Genomic DNA, 15,638 nt, shown 5'->3' with positions numbered 1-15,638 from the left:
ATGTCTTTTCCGTTCAATGCCACATGGTCCAACTTTCGCACGCTCTGTGTCCATGTTGTTGCATAATATTGTGGCACACTTTGAAGGGCGCTGTTCGTAGTTGAGTGATGTATATGAGTGAAGGAACCAAATCAATCTTCAATTTGATAACGTGATACATGATGGGTGGATGCATTGGGTACACAAATAAGGTCTGATTTGATTGTGATCTTATTCAAAGAGAATGATGATACTACTACATAATCTATCACTATTACTACAACTGGTGATGGGGAGAATGACGCCACCCAACTTGTCTTTGTTTTATGTATGTACACAAAGATGTAATGTTGCATTTTGGGAGGAGGTAGGGAGGATGCGGACCTTTTATATACGCTGCACCAAGAAAGGTAAATGTTCGCAAGGATCATATTCGGACCATGCCCCCTTAACCACATCGACAGCTTGTCCTACATCCAATTTTATATCATTGTCCTTTTCTTTCTCTGTCGTTTTCTTTCTTCTCCACATTCTATATTTCAAACGTTCCTTTTTCTTTCTTTGTTTCTTTATTCCTTTCTTTTTACATCCTCCCATATATAAATTATCGACCGCATATCAACACCTCTCCATCCCTTCCTCTTCTCGCCTCCTCGCTTATCATGGACTCGTTGCAAGTTCCAGAGCCTCCCAGTGTTGTGAGTGCGAGTAAAAGTACACCGTTGAAGAAAGCAGCAACCGCCGATTACGTCTCAACTCCCAATCTACTACATCAATCGCGCTCACTCGATCCCGGCACCATGTCCATCTATGCCGCTGCTGCTTACGATGCCAACAATATTCGTCGTCAACGATCCGAGTCCTTTGTACAACATCATCATCAAAGGAAAAGCAAGCAAAGATGGTTACAGGAACATAGCGATCAAGACTTTATGGTGCGTGCCCCTTCTCAAATGTGCCTAACTCGACATCATCTTGTATCGCCACCTATGCCATCACTCAATACACATCATCACGCGTTGGATACCGAGATTTATCATCAGCATCATACCAGCAATGGAAGTAATAATAGCAACAGTGATCGACGTAGCAGTGTCACCAGCGAAACGAGTAGCAGCAATAGTAGTCAAGATGTTTCAGGCACCAGCACCACAACAACAACATCTGCAACGGTGATCAAAAGTATGGAGGCTACCAAACACGAGTATTTTCCACCAACAACCGACAACACGGGGGCGTTGCTTGGGGGTGTCCTTATTCGACGTGCTGTTCGTCCAAGCCTGATGGAAACCATGACCAGTAACACGGATAATAATACGACGACGACAACAACAACATCTCACAAGGAGCAATCTAAAAAAAGCGACTCACCATCATCATCATCATCATCCAAAAATAATACCACAACAACGATTGATACAGCATTGACATCCATGACAACTCAAGAACGATGGACACCTCCACCCATCATGTCACCAGAAAGCCTCTATGACGATGGCAAGATACCCTTTTCTTCTACACCCACATCACCCAGTACCAGCAACCGCAACTTGTTCAAGCTCAAAAAGAGCAACAGCCATTCATCATCATCATCCCCTTCTCTTTTCCATTTCAAACGATTTGGCAGTAAACACGAGCTTGATCCATCCGACAATGCCAAGCTAGTATCTCCACCACCTCCTGTATCCTTTGAAGAAAATCCTGAAACGTAGGTGGTGACACATGCGCACACGCACACACACAGACAAAGCCCCCTTTTCAAGAGGATATTAAATTAACCAATGTGCAACACACAAACCTTGTGTATTATAGGGACTGCTATGGATTCCGCAAAGCATCACAATGGGTCACCCTTGAAGATCATCATGCCCACGAGGAAAGCTATCAAGCTGTATTGGAAAGACGATTGAGTAAATGGGAACAGTTACTCAAGGAACACGAGTCCCGGTTACCAGAACGATGTTCCAAAGGTATGATCATCATCATCATCATCACAACAACAACAAAGTTTACTTATGCAAATCTCCTAAAAGTGAAACGATACATCCGCAAGGGAGTACCTGCTCATCTTCGAGGAAGGGTAAGTGTGCACATACATTTGGGGGTTTTTGGTTTCTACTACAAAGAGGAGGTTTTTTTTTTGTTGGGGAGAGCGAGAGAACGAGGAGGAATTTGAATCACTTCATATATCTGACTTCCACACTCCTTGTTAACCAGGTATGGCTACACTATAGCGGAGCGGAAGCCAAGATGGACTCCAACCCCGGTGTATATGAAAAGTTCCTTGCCAAGGCTGAAGCGATGGGCGATACCAACGAGTTTGCCGATATTATTGCACGTGATTTACATCGTACTTTTCCCGACAATATTCAATTTAGAACAGCATCCTCATTCAACAACAACAACAACAACAATCATCATGCATCCATGGGTAGTACCGCTGCATTACATTCACCTGCTATCATTGGCGCTTTACGAAGAGTCCTTTCTGCATTTTCAATCTACAGCCCTTCCATCGGATATTGCCAATCATTGAATTATATCGTCGGCATGCTCTTGCTTTTCATGAAGGAGGAAGAAGCCTTTTGGACTCTTGTCACCATTGTACAAAACCTCTTACCAGCCGGTGTCTATGACGTGACCATGGAAGGATCCAACATTGATCAAACAGTGCTCATGATGCTGATCTGGGAACGAATGCCTCACTTGTGGAACAAGCTGTCAGACAAATCTTCATTTTGGGATTCTGCAGCTGATAGTGCATCCATGCCAACCATCACCTTGGTTACCAATCATTGGTTCCTCACCTTGTTTATTAACATTCTTCCAATCGAGGTATGCTTTTTTCTTCAATGATGAATGATAGGGTAGATCAAATGACTCATCATCCTCTTTCTTTTTTACATAGACGGTCCTTCGTGTTTGGGATTGTTTCTTTTAGTAAGTACAACCTTCACGCTGCTGCTGCTTGATATGATCCATGTCGCTTACCCTATACCAATCTACTATAGTGAAGGATCCAGTGCTTTATTTCGCGTGGCATTGACATTGTTCAAGATGAGTGAAAACCTTATCATGTCTCTCAAGGATTCGCTGGAGATCTTCCAGGTGATACAGGTAATGTATAAGCTGTGGTGTAACAACGTGGATCCCGCGTGAGAGGGTTTATTTGACACGCGGGCGCATTGACTGACATTTATACGTCATCATCCTCGTGTAGAACATGCCAAAACGGATCATTGACTGCCAAATGTTGATGGAGGTGAGTTTAGCAACGAGGGGGGTGATTTGCATGGATCGCTTAACCTTTTTTTTTCTCTCTCTATCATAGAACACTTTCCAGAGACATGGATCGCTTACACACGTTACGCACGAAGATCTCGAAAGACGACGAGAAATGTGTCGTGATCGACGACGATCAGGCCGTATTCCAACGCATTCAAAATCACGTACATTGCCTCGATGGAAGCTTAGGGCAAAGTAAACGACGCTGCTCCTCCCTCTTTCATCATTGATACCCACTTTTTACCATCTACTTTATCATTCTTCTGTTGTTGTACAACAGCCATTTTACAGCTTTATTCGCCACCTTACATAGTAATTTGCACGCACAACTTTTGTAACTTTTCACACTAGCACGCACTCCCTTCATGGTAGCCGATTCATCATTTGCATCCGCACGCACATATTACACACATACAATAGCATTTGAAAGAGTAAAGGAAAGCTCCCCAACCTTTTATCTATTTATTGTTGTTTACGATGCTCCTCATGTTCAATGTCTGCTTCTAGTTTCTTGATCGCATCACGCATCCTTTTCTTCCAATTCCCTTCTCGCTTGTTGATAACGATATTGGGTGTCGTGTCACCGGTATCTTCAATGATGACATAGGGTCGTTCTTCCCATACTTCAATTCTTGGATGGATATCACAATGGTACCTTTCCACAACGCGCTCTGCTTGTTCATTCGATACGTTTGGATCATCACCCGCCTTCTCAGCCTCTTCCTCCGAATGGGGATAAGATTCTTCATCATGAGCGGATGTTGCGGGTTGCTTGCCAGTAGGGTATTGATCTTGAATATCTGAGGAATAGCTTTCACTTGATTCAGAATAAGGATGTTGTTGTCGTGGATGTGTTGGTTCAAGGAATCGGATATTGGAACCACTTTGCGATTCGCTGGTTGAATGCCCCTCTAATGATGGTTTGAGATGCTGATTACTAGGCTCGCCTTCAACACGTGCAGCTGCTTCTTGTTGTTCAACTTCCTCATCCTCTTCATCATGCGGCAAGTAATCTTCTTCAGCATCCTCCATATCCACTGCTGCATGTTCAGGTGGCTGTTGCTGTTGCTCCTCTTCTTGTTCTTCCACTTTTGATCTACGACGTCTCTTTCCAAGCATGTTGATAAGGGTATTGCGCTGTGTTTCATCAAGGTCGTGGGTACTGCGTCGCCATTTAAGTCGATTACTCCCTGTGCTACTGGCAATGGATAATGTGCGTGTGCGAATACGTTTGCCGAGTTGGAAAAGTGGGATGGTTGATCCATGTACAAGTGTGGATGCAAGCACGACAAATAACACCACAGGGCCAATAAGATCGACAATAATCGGGAATTCAGGTTCATCTTCATAGACCTTCTCCATCTCTTCTTTGGCAATGGTTGACAAAAAGACGGCACCTACACCCATAGGACCGAACCACCCGCTAAATGTGGCTTCTCGATATGTCTTCATAGCTGGCATGATAGGTTTGAGGGCGATAACAATAGGCATTCTCCGGAAGAAAAGGATAAGGATAGCAATCACTACCAGGCGCCAAGGTGACAAGCCAAGTGCTGAATTCCCAAATTCCCGCCACGGCTACAAAGTGATTGTAAGTTGATATTGACACACAACATGTAGGTAGGTTTTTATACTTACAATAATGGTTCCAATGTATACAAACACTGACAGATTGAGTAGCATATCAATGACTTCTTGGAAATGAGCTTCCTCGGTCTCTTGTCTAAACCAGTCGTCCCACGAAAAGGCATTGCCAGCTGCAAAGCATGCCAGCACATCGTCGCTTCCCGAAAATCCGGTCATGCTCATAAGGAACAACTACATACACGCACGTGTCATCATGCCGACATCCTATACACATTCCCCATGATAAAGTTTACTTACAGCAAGGGCGATTGCAAAGGATAAAAATGATGGCTTGTCAATGAGACGACTACGTATCCAAGAACAATCAATGATCCAGCCTTTATCATACCAAGATCCACGTCCTTACTTTCTTTCAGACCATTGCAGAATCTTGCGTGCCACGAATCCAACAATGACGCCAATGACGACCGACAATGCGATTTGGAAGAGGCATGTCTCGTATATCCACTTGCCGATTGCTTTGCCTGTACCTGGTTCGCCGAGGAGGAAAATAGCAAGGAATAGAAATGGAAACCCCATCCCATCATTGCCTCCGCTGATGTATGATAAAATGTCATCTTCTCCACTCACATCATATGTACACACACAAGATAGTTACCTTTCAGCAGCGAGTGCATTACGAATATGAGATGGAACATGCTTCTCTGCAAATCGTCCCTTGACAACTGAATTGGCTAAGACCTGGTGTTATTATAAACCATACATGTTAGATCTCTCTCTATGGATGATTTCATCGTCGCCATGATTGAGATTGAGTACGTTACTGGATCAGTGGGTGTGACGCATGCTGCAATCACAAGAGAATTCAGCTACGTATTGACCTTGTTAGATTTTTTCCATGGCAACCTGTTGCTGTTGCTATGTAGCATTCTTACATACGTAGTCAATAGGGGGGATGAGAGCCCATATGAAAAGCCCGCTGATCAACCACATAAATATCATCACAGGGAACATTAGCACCATGAATGTTGCCCATTCTTTCTTCAAGTAATGCCTATGACAGCTGAGTGAATACATCCACTACATCTCTCTTCAAAAATGTATGATAGTACTTACTTTGGCAACTCGATCCCTACAGCCATGACCTGCATATGCACAACGTAATCATGAGAAAACCACTTCATTGTTGATCCAGCATGTGACAATAATGATAATAACCTGGATGGCAATGACGCACCGAGTTATTTGTTTGGTGATTTCATTCATGTCATCCCAAGAATAGGGATCAATTCCATTGGCTACGAGTGGCCCAGCAATGATACCAACGACAAGTGCCACGACTATGTTATCGCATCACAATGAGCGCATGCTACGTGTTATCTCCTCATCCATGAACCACTTACATGCTTCGGATATAAACAATCTTTCTTTTACAAATATGGACACGTATCCAAAAATGACGATGAAGCCGCTGATAATGGCAATAGCAATGGTGAATTGGGAGAATTCACCTGGTATCAATTCGACAGTCATATGGACGACAGCCGTATAGATGTATGCCTATGTATCTCGATCTAATGTGCGTATCAAATGGGAACGCGGTATGATGGGAATGTATAATACAACTGCGAAAGAAGCGAAGAAATAGGAAAAGGGAAAATGAAAATGTATGGCCTCGGTCAAAAAACGCAGCCTGAAACCACCCATTCATGCTACTTTTCATTTTATCCAAAAAGGATTCGCATACCAATTACAGCAATTGATTTGACACATACACATTGACCATCACACGATTCAATAATATGAATAAACTTTTGACTGTAAATGCAATTCTTGATACAAATGAGAGCGAGAGAGCGGATGAAAAGAGAAAATATAACATAACAAAACAGGATGGTGAGTGAGTGAGAGATAGAGAGTGTGAGCGTGGGATGATGTGTGATCATAACATCTAATACTACTAACAGAAATAACGACAACAATGGTAGGCTTTACAAAATTACTCCTTTTCCTTCTTTGATTTCTTCTTTTCCTTCTTGTCCTTTTTATCCTTCTTTTCCTTCTTTGCCTTCTTAGCCTTGGGTTGCTCATCCTCGGCTTCGGCAGGCTTGGCTGCTGCTGCTTCTTCATCTGCTTTCCGCTTCTTGGAGGGTTCTTCTGGTGGTGATACAGGAGCAGATTCAGTCATGACAGCATCATTCTCAGCGTTGTATGTGCTGGATTTGTTGAATTGGAACTTTTCTTGCTTGAAGGATGACTTGTCACGGTTGACACGAGCATTGGCACGGTTCTCAAGCATGCGAATACGGGTTTCGACCTTGGTACGACCCTCAATACCAACATCAGCATTCTCAGTCTCACCAAGAGCATCGACTCTAAGGGCAATAGCAGACTTGGTAGCAAGCATACGTGCAATCTTTGCCTTGGACTTTGGAGCAGCTTGGCCAATCAAGGAAGCGTGGTAAATCAAACCATACTTTGGTGTGTTGTGCTTGGTCTTCAAGGCACGGAAAAGAGCCTTTTCAGCACCCAAGATCTGAATGGTGGATGCAGGTTGCTTGGCAAGGTTCATCAAAGAGCCGGCATGGGCAATCAAACGAGCACCAACAAGTTCACCCACAAGAGTAGTAAGGTTGGGAGCAATGGCTATTGAGTCGTGTGTGTGTAAGTAATCATCTTTTTTCATCAACATGAGAGTCATTTACCATTCATGCGGTTCTTGAGATATTCATAGAGTTGAGCACGATATTCGGAGATGTTGATGACTTGGTCGCAAAGACAATGAATGTTTTCAATATCCTCATCCGAGATTTCGGTACCCATGGAGATCTCAGCAGCATCCTTGACTTCGGCTTCGAGTTCTTCAGGCAAAATGGTGGAAAGATCAGTGCTTTGGGCATTGGTGCGGAAGCCCATAGTCTTGACGACCTTGGCGTAAGCAAGATTGTCGACAATGATCTTGCCCATTTCAGGGAAATGCCAGCCGTACCATTCCTTGACACGCATCGAATAAGTGTTGAGTTCTTTGTCAAGGTCATCCAACAATCCAATAGCTTGCACAATCATGGTGTCGACTTTGTCAGGGCTGAACTTGAGTTTGTAACGAGAAAGCGAATGCGACAAACCAAGCGACATGGCGTTCAAATCATGATGCGAAAGACCGGACACAAGGGACTCGAATTGTTCACGAATACCACGGTACAAGTCCATAACAGTCGAATCAGATACAACGTTAATGCCGAGCTTCTTGTTGACAGCACTGCCTATTTTCAACATGTCAATAATCCATCACTCTAGTAAAGAAAGGAGAAAAAAGAAAAGACATTACCAAGCTTGGGATCGCCAACGACAAGCTTCTCCTTCTTCATTTCCTTTTCAGAGATCTCGCTCGACAAGAACTTTTTGAGATTCTTGGGTATCTTGCCCTCGACAATACCAGTCACTGCAGACAAGGCATCGGTGGTGTTCTCGAATTTGGAAAAGGCCTTGAGCTTGACACTAGGTAGGATGTCAGATCGGATGTGTCAAAGAGGTAGTAGATTCCATATAATACGTTACGTTTGATTAGCCTTTTCGGCGGTCTCAAAGTGCTTCCAAATGTCATCGGGCTTCTCCAACTTGCCGTCATCGACGAGCTTGAAGAGAGCATAACCTGCAGCGGTTTCGTAGAGGACGAGCATACTCGAAGGTGTGGTGTGGTGCTGTGGAAGAAGTTGACAAGCGCTCAAAAGTGGACCCCACCCGCCCAACCTGTTGCCAGAAAAAATATTATCAGGCAAGCCACCTGGTGAAAATCGTCACACACAGGTATTGTTGCTGCATGTCGCTGTTGCACTGACTTTGGAATTCATGCCATACAACAACCAACCACCTTGGATACCTACAACCTCCTACAAAGCCATTTCATTCCTTATACTAGTAAAATAAACAAAATGAGATTGATCATAGAAAAAAATTAGCTGTTGTTATGTATCTTCCAAAAAGGGCAATAGCTGAGTGAACAAGCGTCATACTATGTCGTCGCTTTGTTGCCTAGCAACCACAACCACTTGCATAGGTATCCATATCAGCACGCGTTTATCGCCTTGCACAGGTCAAAACACATTCCAGGTTAAAACTTGTATGTCACATGGGCATTAAACAGCTGGCCTGTGCCAAGTGTTACGTTCGACTACTGCTGATGCTTCTACTAGTAGCATGTACGCATGCATCATCATCATCATGGTTACCAGCATTCCATCAGCACCCAAAAGAAGTTGAGCCATCATCATCCTGTGTGCTACGAACACCAAGTTAATGCGTCGTGGAAATGAAATCCATCATCCATGTGCAGAGCGTAATTTTTTTCTTCACACGGTTGGTTTGGAATATGTGCGGGCTGTCGGGATCTATGCAAGATGAGAATGATTTTCACACACACACACACACACACACATGTATGGCAGGTTCTCAACATTATTCCTGCATACAAGCTACGTAATAGCCCACTCCCATAACATCGGGAACTGGTGATCAAACTCAATGCTGCACCCATACTCACACGCACCGGATCCTCATGATAAACAAGCATTCTCCTTGCTTTTACTAGATACAACCACCCATTCAATACACGTCATAATGAAACATGGGGAACAATGACAGGTGTGTGATGGAAGATAAAGAATGAGGATATAGCGAATTCACGGGGTGGTTTTGCCGATCATCCTATTCATGTGCCGTTCATGGTAAGGCATGACCTTCTTTTTTGATAAGCTTAATGCTTGAAATGACATTATACTTCCGCCCACGAACACATTTCCCCCCGCTGTGTGTGTATGCTGACATTGATGCACAATAAAGTTTTCGATTGCATTGAATGGCATTATTAAGCGTTGTTGATATGAATGAATGCGACGCTATGTGAAACAAGACCTAAAAACGCAAAAGAGGATTTGCACGCAGGGTCTAATCCGCCCTTGCAAATAGCAGTGTGTGCTTTGACAGTGATAGCGGTGAAGGATTACATAATGTGAAGCAGATTTGGTGAGGGTGTATAATGATCCATGCATCCTACCCACCAAAAAAAGAGTGACACAAAAAGACATGTGGGAGTACCATTCGTTTGGCTTTCGACTCAGCCGTTGCTCACCCATCTTGGTGTGATGAGAGTTTTGGTGATGCACAAAGCGAGATGCGCGGAGCGTTTACGATAGGCTAGCAACATGTGCACGTGGTTACCCAAGCACACACACATTCTTACTGATTTGCCACCCATCGTCATCATCCATTGACCCAAAAAGAAAAAACACGTATACACACGCCTGCAATGATATGAAAGGAGGGATGAAAGGTATTTTATACACATGGCTATTGAAAGTAAGTAAGGTTGGGGGGAAGAAGAAAGATGAACATGACTAAAGTTGTTGGTAAATGGTCGTAAGTTATGACGAGGATGCTGATGATGATGATGGATGCTGTTGCAACGACGCCAATTCACGGTGTAGTTGATCCTTTTCTTGTGTCCATTGTGTTTCACGTTCACGCAGCGTTGCGATATACTCCAAGGCTAAGATAGGCATATACACGTATACCAAGGTGAGTGTGAGAAAACAACAAATGGCCCTGCATTATTATGCTCATGTTTACCTTTACTCAAAATTTCCCACTTGCTTGTTTTGAGCCCCTTTTCGACTGGCAGGATATCACGCAACTCGTCAAACAGGTCATTCATCTCTTTACGTCGTTTACGTTCGGCAAGCTTATGGCTAATGCGTAACTCGGGTGATCGAGAATATGCAGAGGATGATGATCCCGCTCGTTCTCTTGTGGTGAGTTGCTCCGATTCATCATCAGGTTGTCTCATTCGTGCAAGGCTTGAACGACGTAATGAAGGAGTAACAACTCCACCACCACCACCATTTTGTCGTGGATTGTATCGTGCACTTGATGTGATGGCAACAGAATGCCTACGCATATTATCCGCTGGTGATACTATAGCTGGATGCTGAGGTTGAGATGATACAGGCTCATCGAGCCACATTGCATTGGAGGAGGAGGTGGAAGAAGAGGGTTCATTGTTCCCTGTGGTGGATGACATTGACATTTCAGTGTCATTGGTATTATCCCTAAACCTTGTGATTTGTGATATAGATGGAAGAGAATCTCGTCTCCAGGGCTCCACACCATTGCTATTAACAGCTGGGTTATGCAACGGTGATGGTGGAGATTGTTGCGATGGCGGAGGAAGTGTGTTGGCATGGAAACGGGATAATGGGTCAGATTCAGGCGAGCGGTATTGATATTGATATTGAACAGAAGGTGAACGACGACGATTTGGTGGTGAAGAAGGTGAACTACTTGTGTTGGTTGCTGTGCTAACAATACTTGCTAATGAGCTTCTCCTAGAATCGGATGCAGCAGCGGCTCGGTGGTCAGGTTGGGAATAAGGATGATGGCGGAATGATGGAAGTGGATGCAAAGACCTTGATGCAGGATCAAGTGAAGGTCGACGAGAAGATGGTAAAGAAGGTGATGCCCTAGCAACAACAGGTGGCGGTGGTGATGAGTTATGGTGATGAAGTTCCGTTGAAGAAGGAATACGAGCGTGGGGAGGAGGTGGTGGTGTAGTGGAAGATGGAAAGTGGTTTGTGAGCAGCATAGTTACAAAGAGAAAAGAGTAAAAGACGCTGCAAAATGGAGGAGACCCGCATTTTGTTTGTGTAGACTCCGCGTCGCAAATCGTTAGCACGTGCTGCTATCTCCAAGCGCCACATGGCCGGATCCTCCCCCCTCATCTTCACTCTTTTTGCTCTCTCTCCTCATTTCCTCCGCTCATCATCACTGAATTAAGCTGCAACCTTTTATATAATCATTACTTGTATATCAGGGGCAACATAAGCTCATAAAGAAAACGTGTGCACCCATTTTGTCGATCATGGTCAATAGGTCAATTTTTACTATTCAGCTCTTAACTTTGCAAATTTTATTGACAGTGTACGATGCAGCTCCAGGTATGGCCACGGTGCACATCTCCCTTTGTGTGATGTTTATGTATGACAGAAGCACGTGTTTCATGCTCGTTAACCCATCGCCTCGACCCACCCACATGTGTCAAAACCTTGTCCCGATTATGGCAAATATCCACGAGTAAAGAATATGTTTTCGAGTGAAGCAGAACATACATCTCCGTCAATATAACTCAACTGTGGCGGGATAATGCAGCATCAATGTCCTCTAACACACACTTTTCCGCGCAAAATAGAGCCCTGTGGCAAAAGAGATGGCCCATTCTCCATTATAAAAGGAGACGGCATGCACAAGAAAGGAAATTGACACATTTTTATCCAACGGCACGAGCGGTTGGTCCATGTCGCAATTAAGGGGAAATTTCCATAAACCCTCTCTTTATTGTCTTTACTATGCCTTAGCATACCATGTGCACAAAACATTGCATACCTTCATTGATGATGACTTTGTAGAGCTCATATAGAGACCCATGAAGAAAATACGCCAACACTGGGTCATGACCATTATCGGGTGCAGCACATGTTTGGCACATGTTTGCTCGTTACTGCAGCTACTATGTGCTACAACCACTATCACAATCTCGTAGCTCCATAACATGCTGGACCCAAACTTTGTATACAAGCATGGATATGCACCTAAAGCACATGCACATATACATTTGACCAACAGCTGTCATCCCCACCACCATTACGTAACACAGGCTTTCATGCAATATGGTGCTTTGCTATTGCCACGATGACGATCTCAATACCCAATATTAATTGGTTCCGCCGTATCCATGCAACATAGCCTTTATCTCCATGGAGATGCGTCGTATCACAAATTGGGTTTGCTCTTTCATTTAAGTCGCCAATAGGAACGTTGCATAGGAGTCACCAAGAAGGATACAATAGTAGTTGAAGAAGCCTTTATGAATAAAAAGGATGGACGATCAAAAGCATTTTGAAAGAAAAGCCTCTTTTTGATGACATAGATGCATAAGGGATATGCCGAGAATGACATCAGCATCAAGAATCAATGATGTCTTTTTCTTTTTATTCAATGGACCCAGCTATACGGGTAATCCGAAGGATGAATTGCAGCAATAGATAGCAGGCGACTACGTCACCACCATCCCCACTTTGAGATGCGTACATGTAAGGGATCATCCACACCGAGAATACAATCCCCATCACAATAGCGTTGCTACCCTTAACAAGATGGCCGATTTATTGGACTAAAGGATGATGCTTGATATTGGATGGTGCTGTACATACTCACAAGGAGTATGGCGTTTGTTGTTGTTGTTGTGGGAAAGCCCATTCCCACCACACCATATCTGGCCAACCATTTGCATATCCGAAAGGCAGCTCACGATTTCGATCTCCAACGATACAAGCACAGACGTCCTCCTTGATGTCCGCATTGCTGTGGTTTATCCTCAAAACAATGAAGGTGACACAGGTTTTTATGCACGAAGCAGCATAGCTTACATGTATGATTGCATTAGAAGGATTGATAATGTGTTTGATTTGTATACGCAAAGGCTACAGCACCAGCTTTTGTAACTCAACGCAAAAAGCAAACGCTTCATGGATCCCAAATTTCTCTTTGCTATTGAATGAGTCATAACAAAATCCTCAACGTGATGGATGCTTCAACTTGTATCGGCATAAAGCGATTTATGCAAGTGGAATAGTAGTAAGCAAAGATAGTAAAACGATGAGCGTATCCCATTACCGGGCTTTATCTCGGTTTCACGAGTGCTAGTCTTCCAATCTATCGGTAGCAACAACCATTGACAAGCTAAATGAAGAAGGCGTGATACAGCATGCTGGAAGACTCGGGTCATCTGTGGGAATGAAATATAGATGATCCTGTTATACTGGGTGACTTTTCTTACACACTCAGCAATATCAATGGGATACTTTCACTGGAGCACACGTTCACCATGTGCATCATGCGATTTTATGTATACTAAACAAGTTTAACCGAGGAAGCTTCTCAATGCTTTCTTGGAAGAGGATAATGGCACTATGACATAGATTCGATCTCCCTTGGCTACCTTGGCCTTTTTTAATTCTCACTTAGTAAGCAATCCCCAAATTTTGCCGGTTGATTTGTAAGTGGATGCTACAAGAGCACTTCCATGGCAACGACCTTTGTTGCTTGCTTTACGTGAAAAAACAATGATAATCTTTCCAAAGTAGTTGAAGGAACGTGGGGATTTGGTACCTGAGAAGGTAAGTTGCCAAATTCAATGATGGCTTATATGTGACGCCTCGCAATTTATGTTTGACCCGGTTCGGTCCGGCGGCTATAGAGAGAGACAAGGTATATTCTGAGTATAAACTTACCCCACCTTTTTCCTTTGTACGTGTGTGTGTGTAATTATTGCGTGGGTAATGCAAGAAAAGGCAAGCTTGATTATAGACATGTTGCTTTGCACGTACAAAGTATCACATTTTCATAGAAGAAAAGGATAGTCGAGAAACAAATGATGTTTTAGAAGCAGCAGGTTTCATGAGAAAACTCATCATTAGCATGTATATTGGGAGACAGCGAAAGGCTATTTGTATCCCAGCAGGTATATCTCGACGGGGTAGTGCTAACACAGAACAGTGTCACATACCAGACAGCCGCACCTTAATCGAGACACCACATCCACACACCGATAAAACTTGGACCTCGGCCTTTTATTTGCGTTCCTTTTCAACTTCTCATTTACTTCCATTCTACATTACAACAACAATGTCGACTGCTCCAGCTTCTTCTTTGCCCTCATGGCTCGCTTGGTACCTTGCCCAACTTGCTGCCAACCCTCTTCGCACCAAGGCTATCACCAACAGTATCTTGGCAGCCAACCAAGAAGCTGCTGCCCAAAAGTTGTCCGGTAGCAAGAGCATCGATAAGCGTGTGTTCCAAATGGCTGCTTACGGTAAGTACGGCATGCAATGCATAGGACGCACACACACACAACCATGCTGCATATTTATTGTGTAGAATGAATGATTGATGTCTAACTTTAAATTCATATTCCACCAGGTCTTCTCATTGCTGGTCCCTTGAACCACTTGTTGTATGAGATTATGGGCAAGTTGCTCGCTGGCAAGCCCGCCAAGCAAGCTAAGATTGGTCAATTGCTCTTCAGCAACTTCATCATCTCCCCTACCATGAATTCCAGTAAGTAATCAAAAAAGCGGGATTGCGGGTATCAAGGATAAAAGATGACTGATGGTGGGAATATAGTCTACATCAGTGTCATGACCATTCTTGCTGGTGCTCGTTCCTTTGACGAAGTCAAGAAGGCATGGAAGAACGGCATCTTGTCCATGCAAAAGGTTTCATGGTGCGTCTCCCCCTGCAGCATGATCTTTGCTCAAAACTTCATTCCCCAATTCGCCTGGGTGCCTTTCTTCAACTTGACCGCCTTTTGTAAGTGACCGAATAAGGATATGGATGGGAATATGGATGGATGATGGGAGCAAAATGTTAACTTTGTATCTATAGTCGTTGGCACCTACTTGAACACCATGATCAAGAAGCGTCGTATGGAGGCTGCTAAGAAGGAGGGCAAGGAGCAGTAAATGCACTCCATATCCTATATTTTCAACTCGCACACCACGTACACACACACACACAATGACCTTCCCCTTTATCCCCCCACCGTTATCCTATTATTTCCCTTCAGCAGGTTAATCCCCGCTATCACATGGTCTTAATGGCAGGTCCAAATATTATACATAGGAAATTGTATTTAAACAAACACTCAAATCAGAAAACTCTTGCATGAATGCTATGCT

General features: G+C 43.7%; 5 protein-coding genes across 5 annotated transcripts; 2 read left to right on the top strand and 3 right to left on the bottom strand.

Annotated features, from left to right (window-relative positions):
• Positions 1–641: 641 nt before the first annotated feature.
• On the top strand, positions 642–3,463 carry O0I10_005838 (uncharacterized protein; the record flags this gene model as incomplete). The annotated part of the gene is made up of 8 exons (XM_058485875.1): positions 642–1,687; positions 1,792–1,949; positions 2,013–2,059; positions 2,197–2,814; positions 2,888–2,919; positions 2,991–3,096; positions 3,200–3,241; positions 3,311–3,463. 8 exons carry the CDS (start codon positions 642–644, stop codon positions 3,461–3,463), a joined length of 2,202 nt encoding a protein of 733 aa, XP_058343398.1.
• Positions 3,464–3,726: 263 nt separating this feature from the next.
• On the bottom strand, positions 3,727–6,384 carry O0I10_005837 (uncharacterized protein; the record flags this gene model as incomplete). The annotated part of the gene is made up of 10 exons (XM_058485874.1): positions 3,727–4,842; positions 4,903–5,082; positions 5,149–5,197; positions 5,258–5,446; positions 5,510–5,592; positions 5,676–5,720; positions 5,791–5,905; positions 5,968–5,996; positions 6,070–6,191; positions 6,255–6,384. The coding sequence occupies 10 exons, from the start codon at positions 6,382–6,384 to the stop codon at positions 3,727–3,729; spliced, it is 2,058 nt and encodes a 685-aa protein (XP_058343397.1).
• A 466-nt stretch (positions 6,385–6,850) lies between these two features.
• Positions 6,851–8,531, bottom strand: O0I10_005836 (uncharacterized protein; the record flags this gene model as incomplete). Its single annotated transcript, XM_058485873.1, has 4 exons — positions 6,851–7,497; positions 7,557–8,114; positions 8,180–8,349; positions 8,410–8,531. The coding sequence occupies 4 exons, from the start codon at positions 8,529–8,531 to the stop codon at positions 6,851–6,853; spliced, it is 1,497 nt and encodes a 498-aa protein (XP_058343396.1).
• Positions 8,532–10,271: 1,740 nt separating this feature from the next.
• On the bottom strand, positions 10,272–11,488 carry O0I10_005835 (uncharacterized protein; the record flags this gene model as incomplete). Its single annotated transcript, XM_058485872.1, has 2 exons — positions 10,272–10,396; positions 10,477–11,488. The coding sequence occupies 2 exons, from the start codon at positions 11,486–11,488 to the stop codon at positions 10,272–10,274; spliced, it is 1,137 nt and encodes a 378-aa protein (XP_058343395.1).
• Positions 11,489–14,586: 3,098 nt separating this feature from the next.
• Positions 14,587–15,422, top strand: O0I10_005834 (uncharacterized protein; the record flags this gene model as incomplete). Its single annotated transcript, XM_058485871.1, has 4 exons — positions 14,587–14,773; positions 14,881–15,018; positions 15,085–15,270; positions 15,346–15,422. The coding sequence occupies 4 exons, from the start codon at positions 14,587–14,589 to the stop codon at positions 15,420–15,422; spliced, it is 588 nt and encodes a 195-aa protein (XP_058343394.1).
• Between the last annotated feature and the right edge of the window lie 216 nt (positions 15,423–15,638).

This window comes from Lichtheimia ornata (assembly GCF_029851405.1).
Source record: "Lichtheimia ornata isolate CBS 291.66 chromosome Unknown scaffold00024, whole genome shotgun sequence".
NCBI classification, from domain to species: domain Eukaryota; kingdom Fungi; phylum Mucoromycota; class Mucoromycetes; order Mucorales; family Lichtheimiaceae; genus Lichtheimia; species Lichtheimia ornata.
Note: the sequence above shows the minus strand (reverse complement) of the source record. Positions and strands in the feature narration are given on the sequence as shown.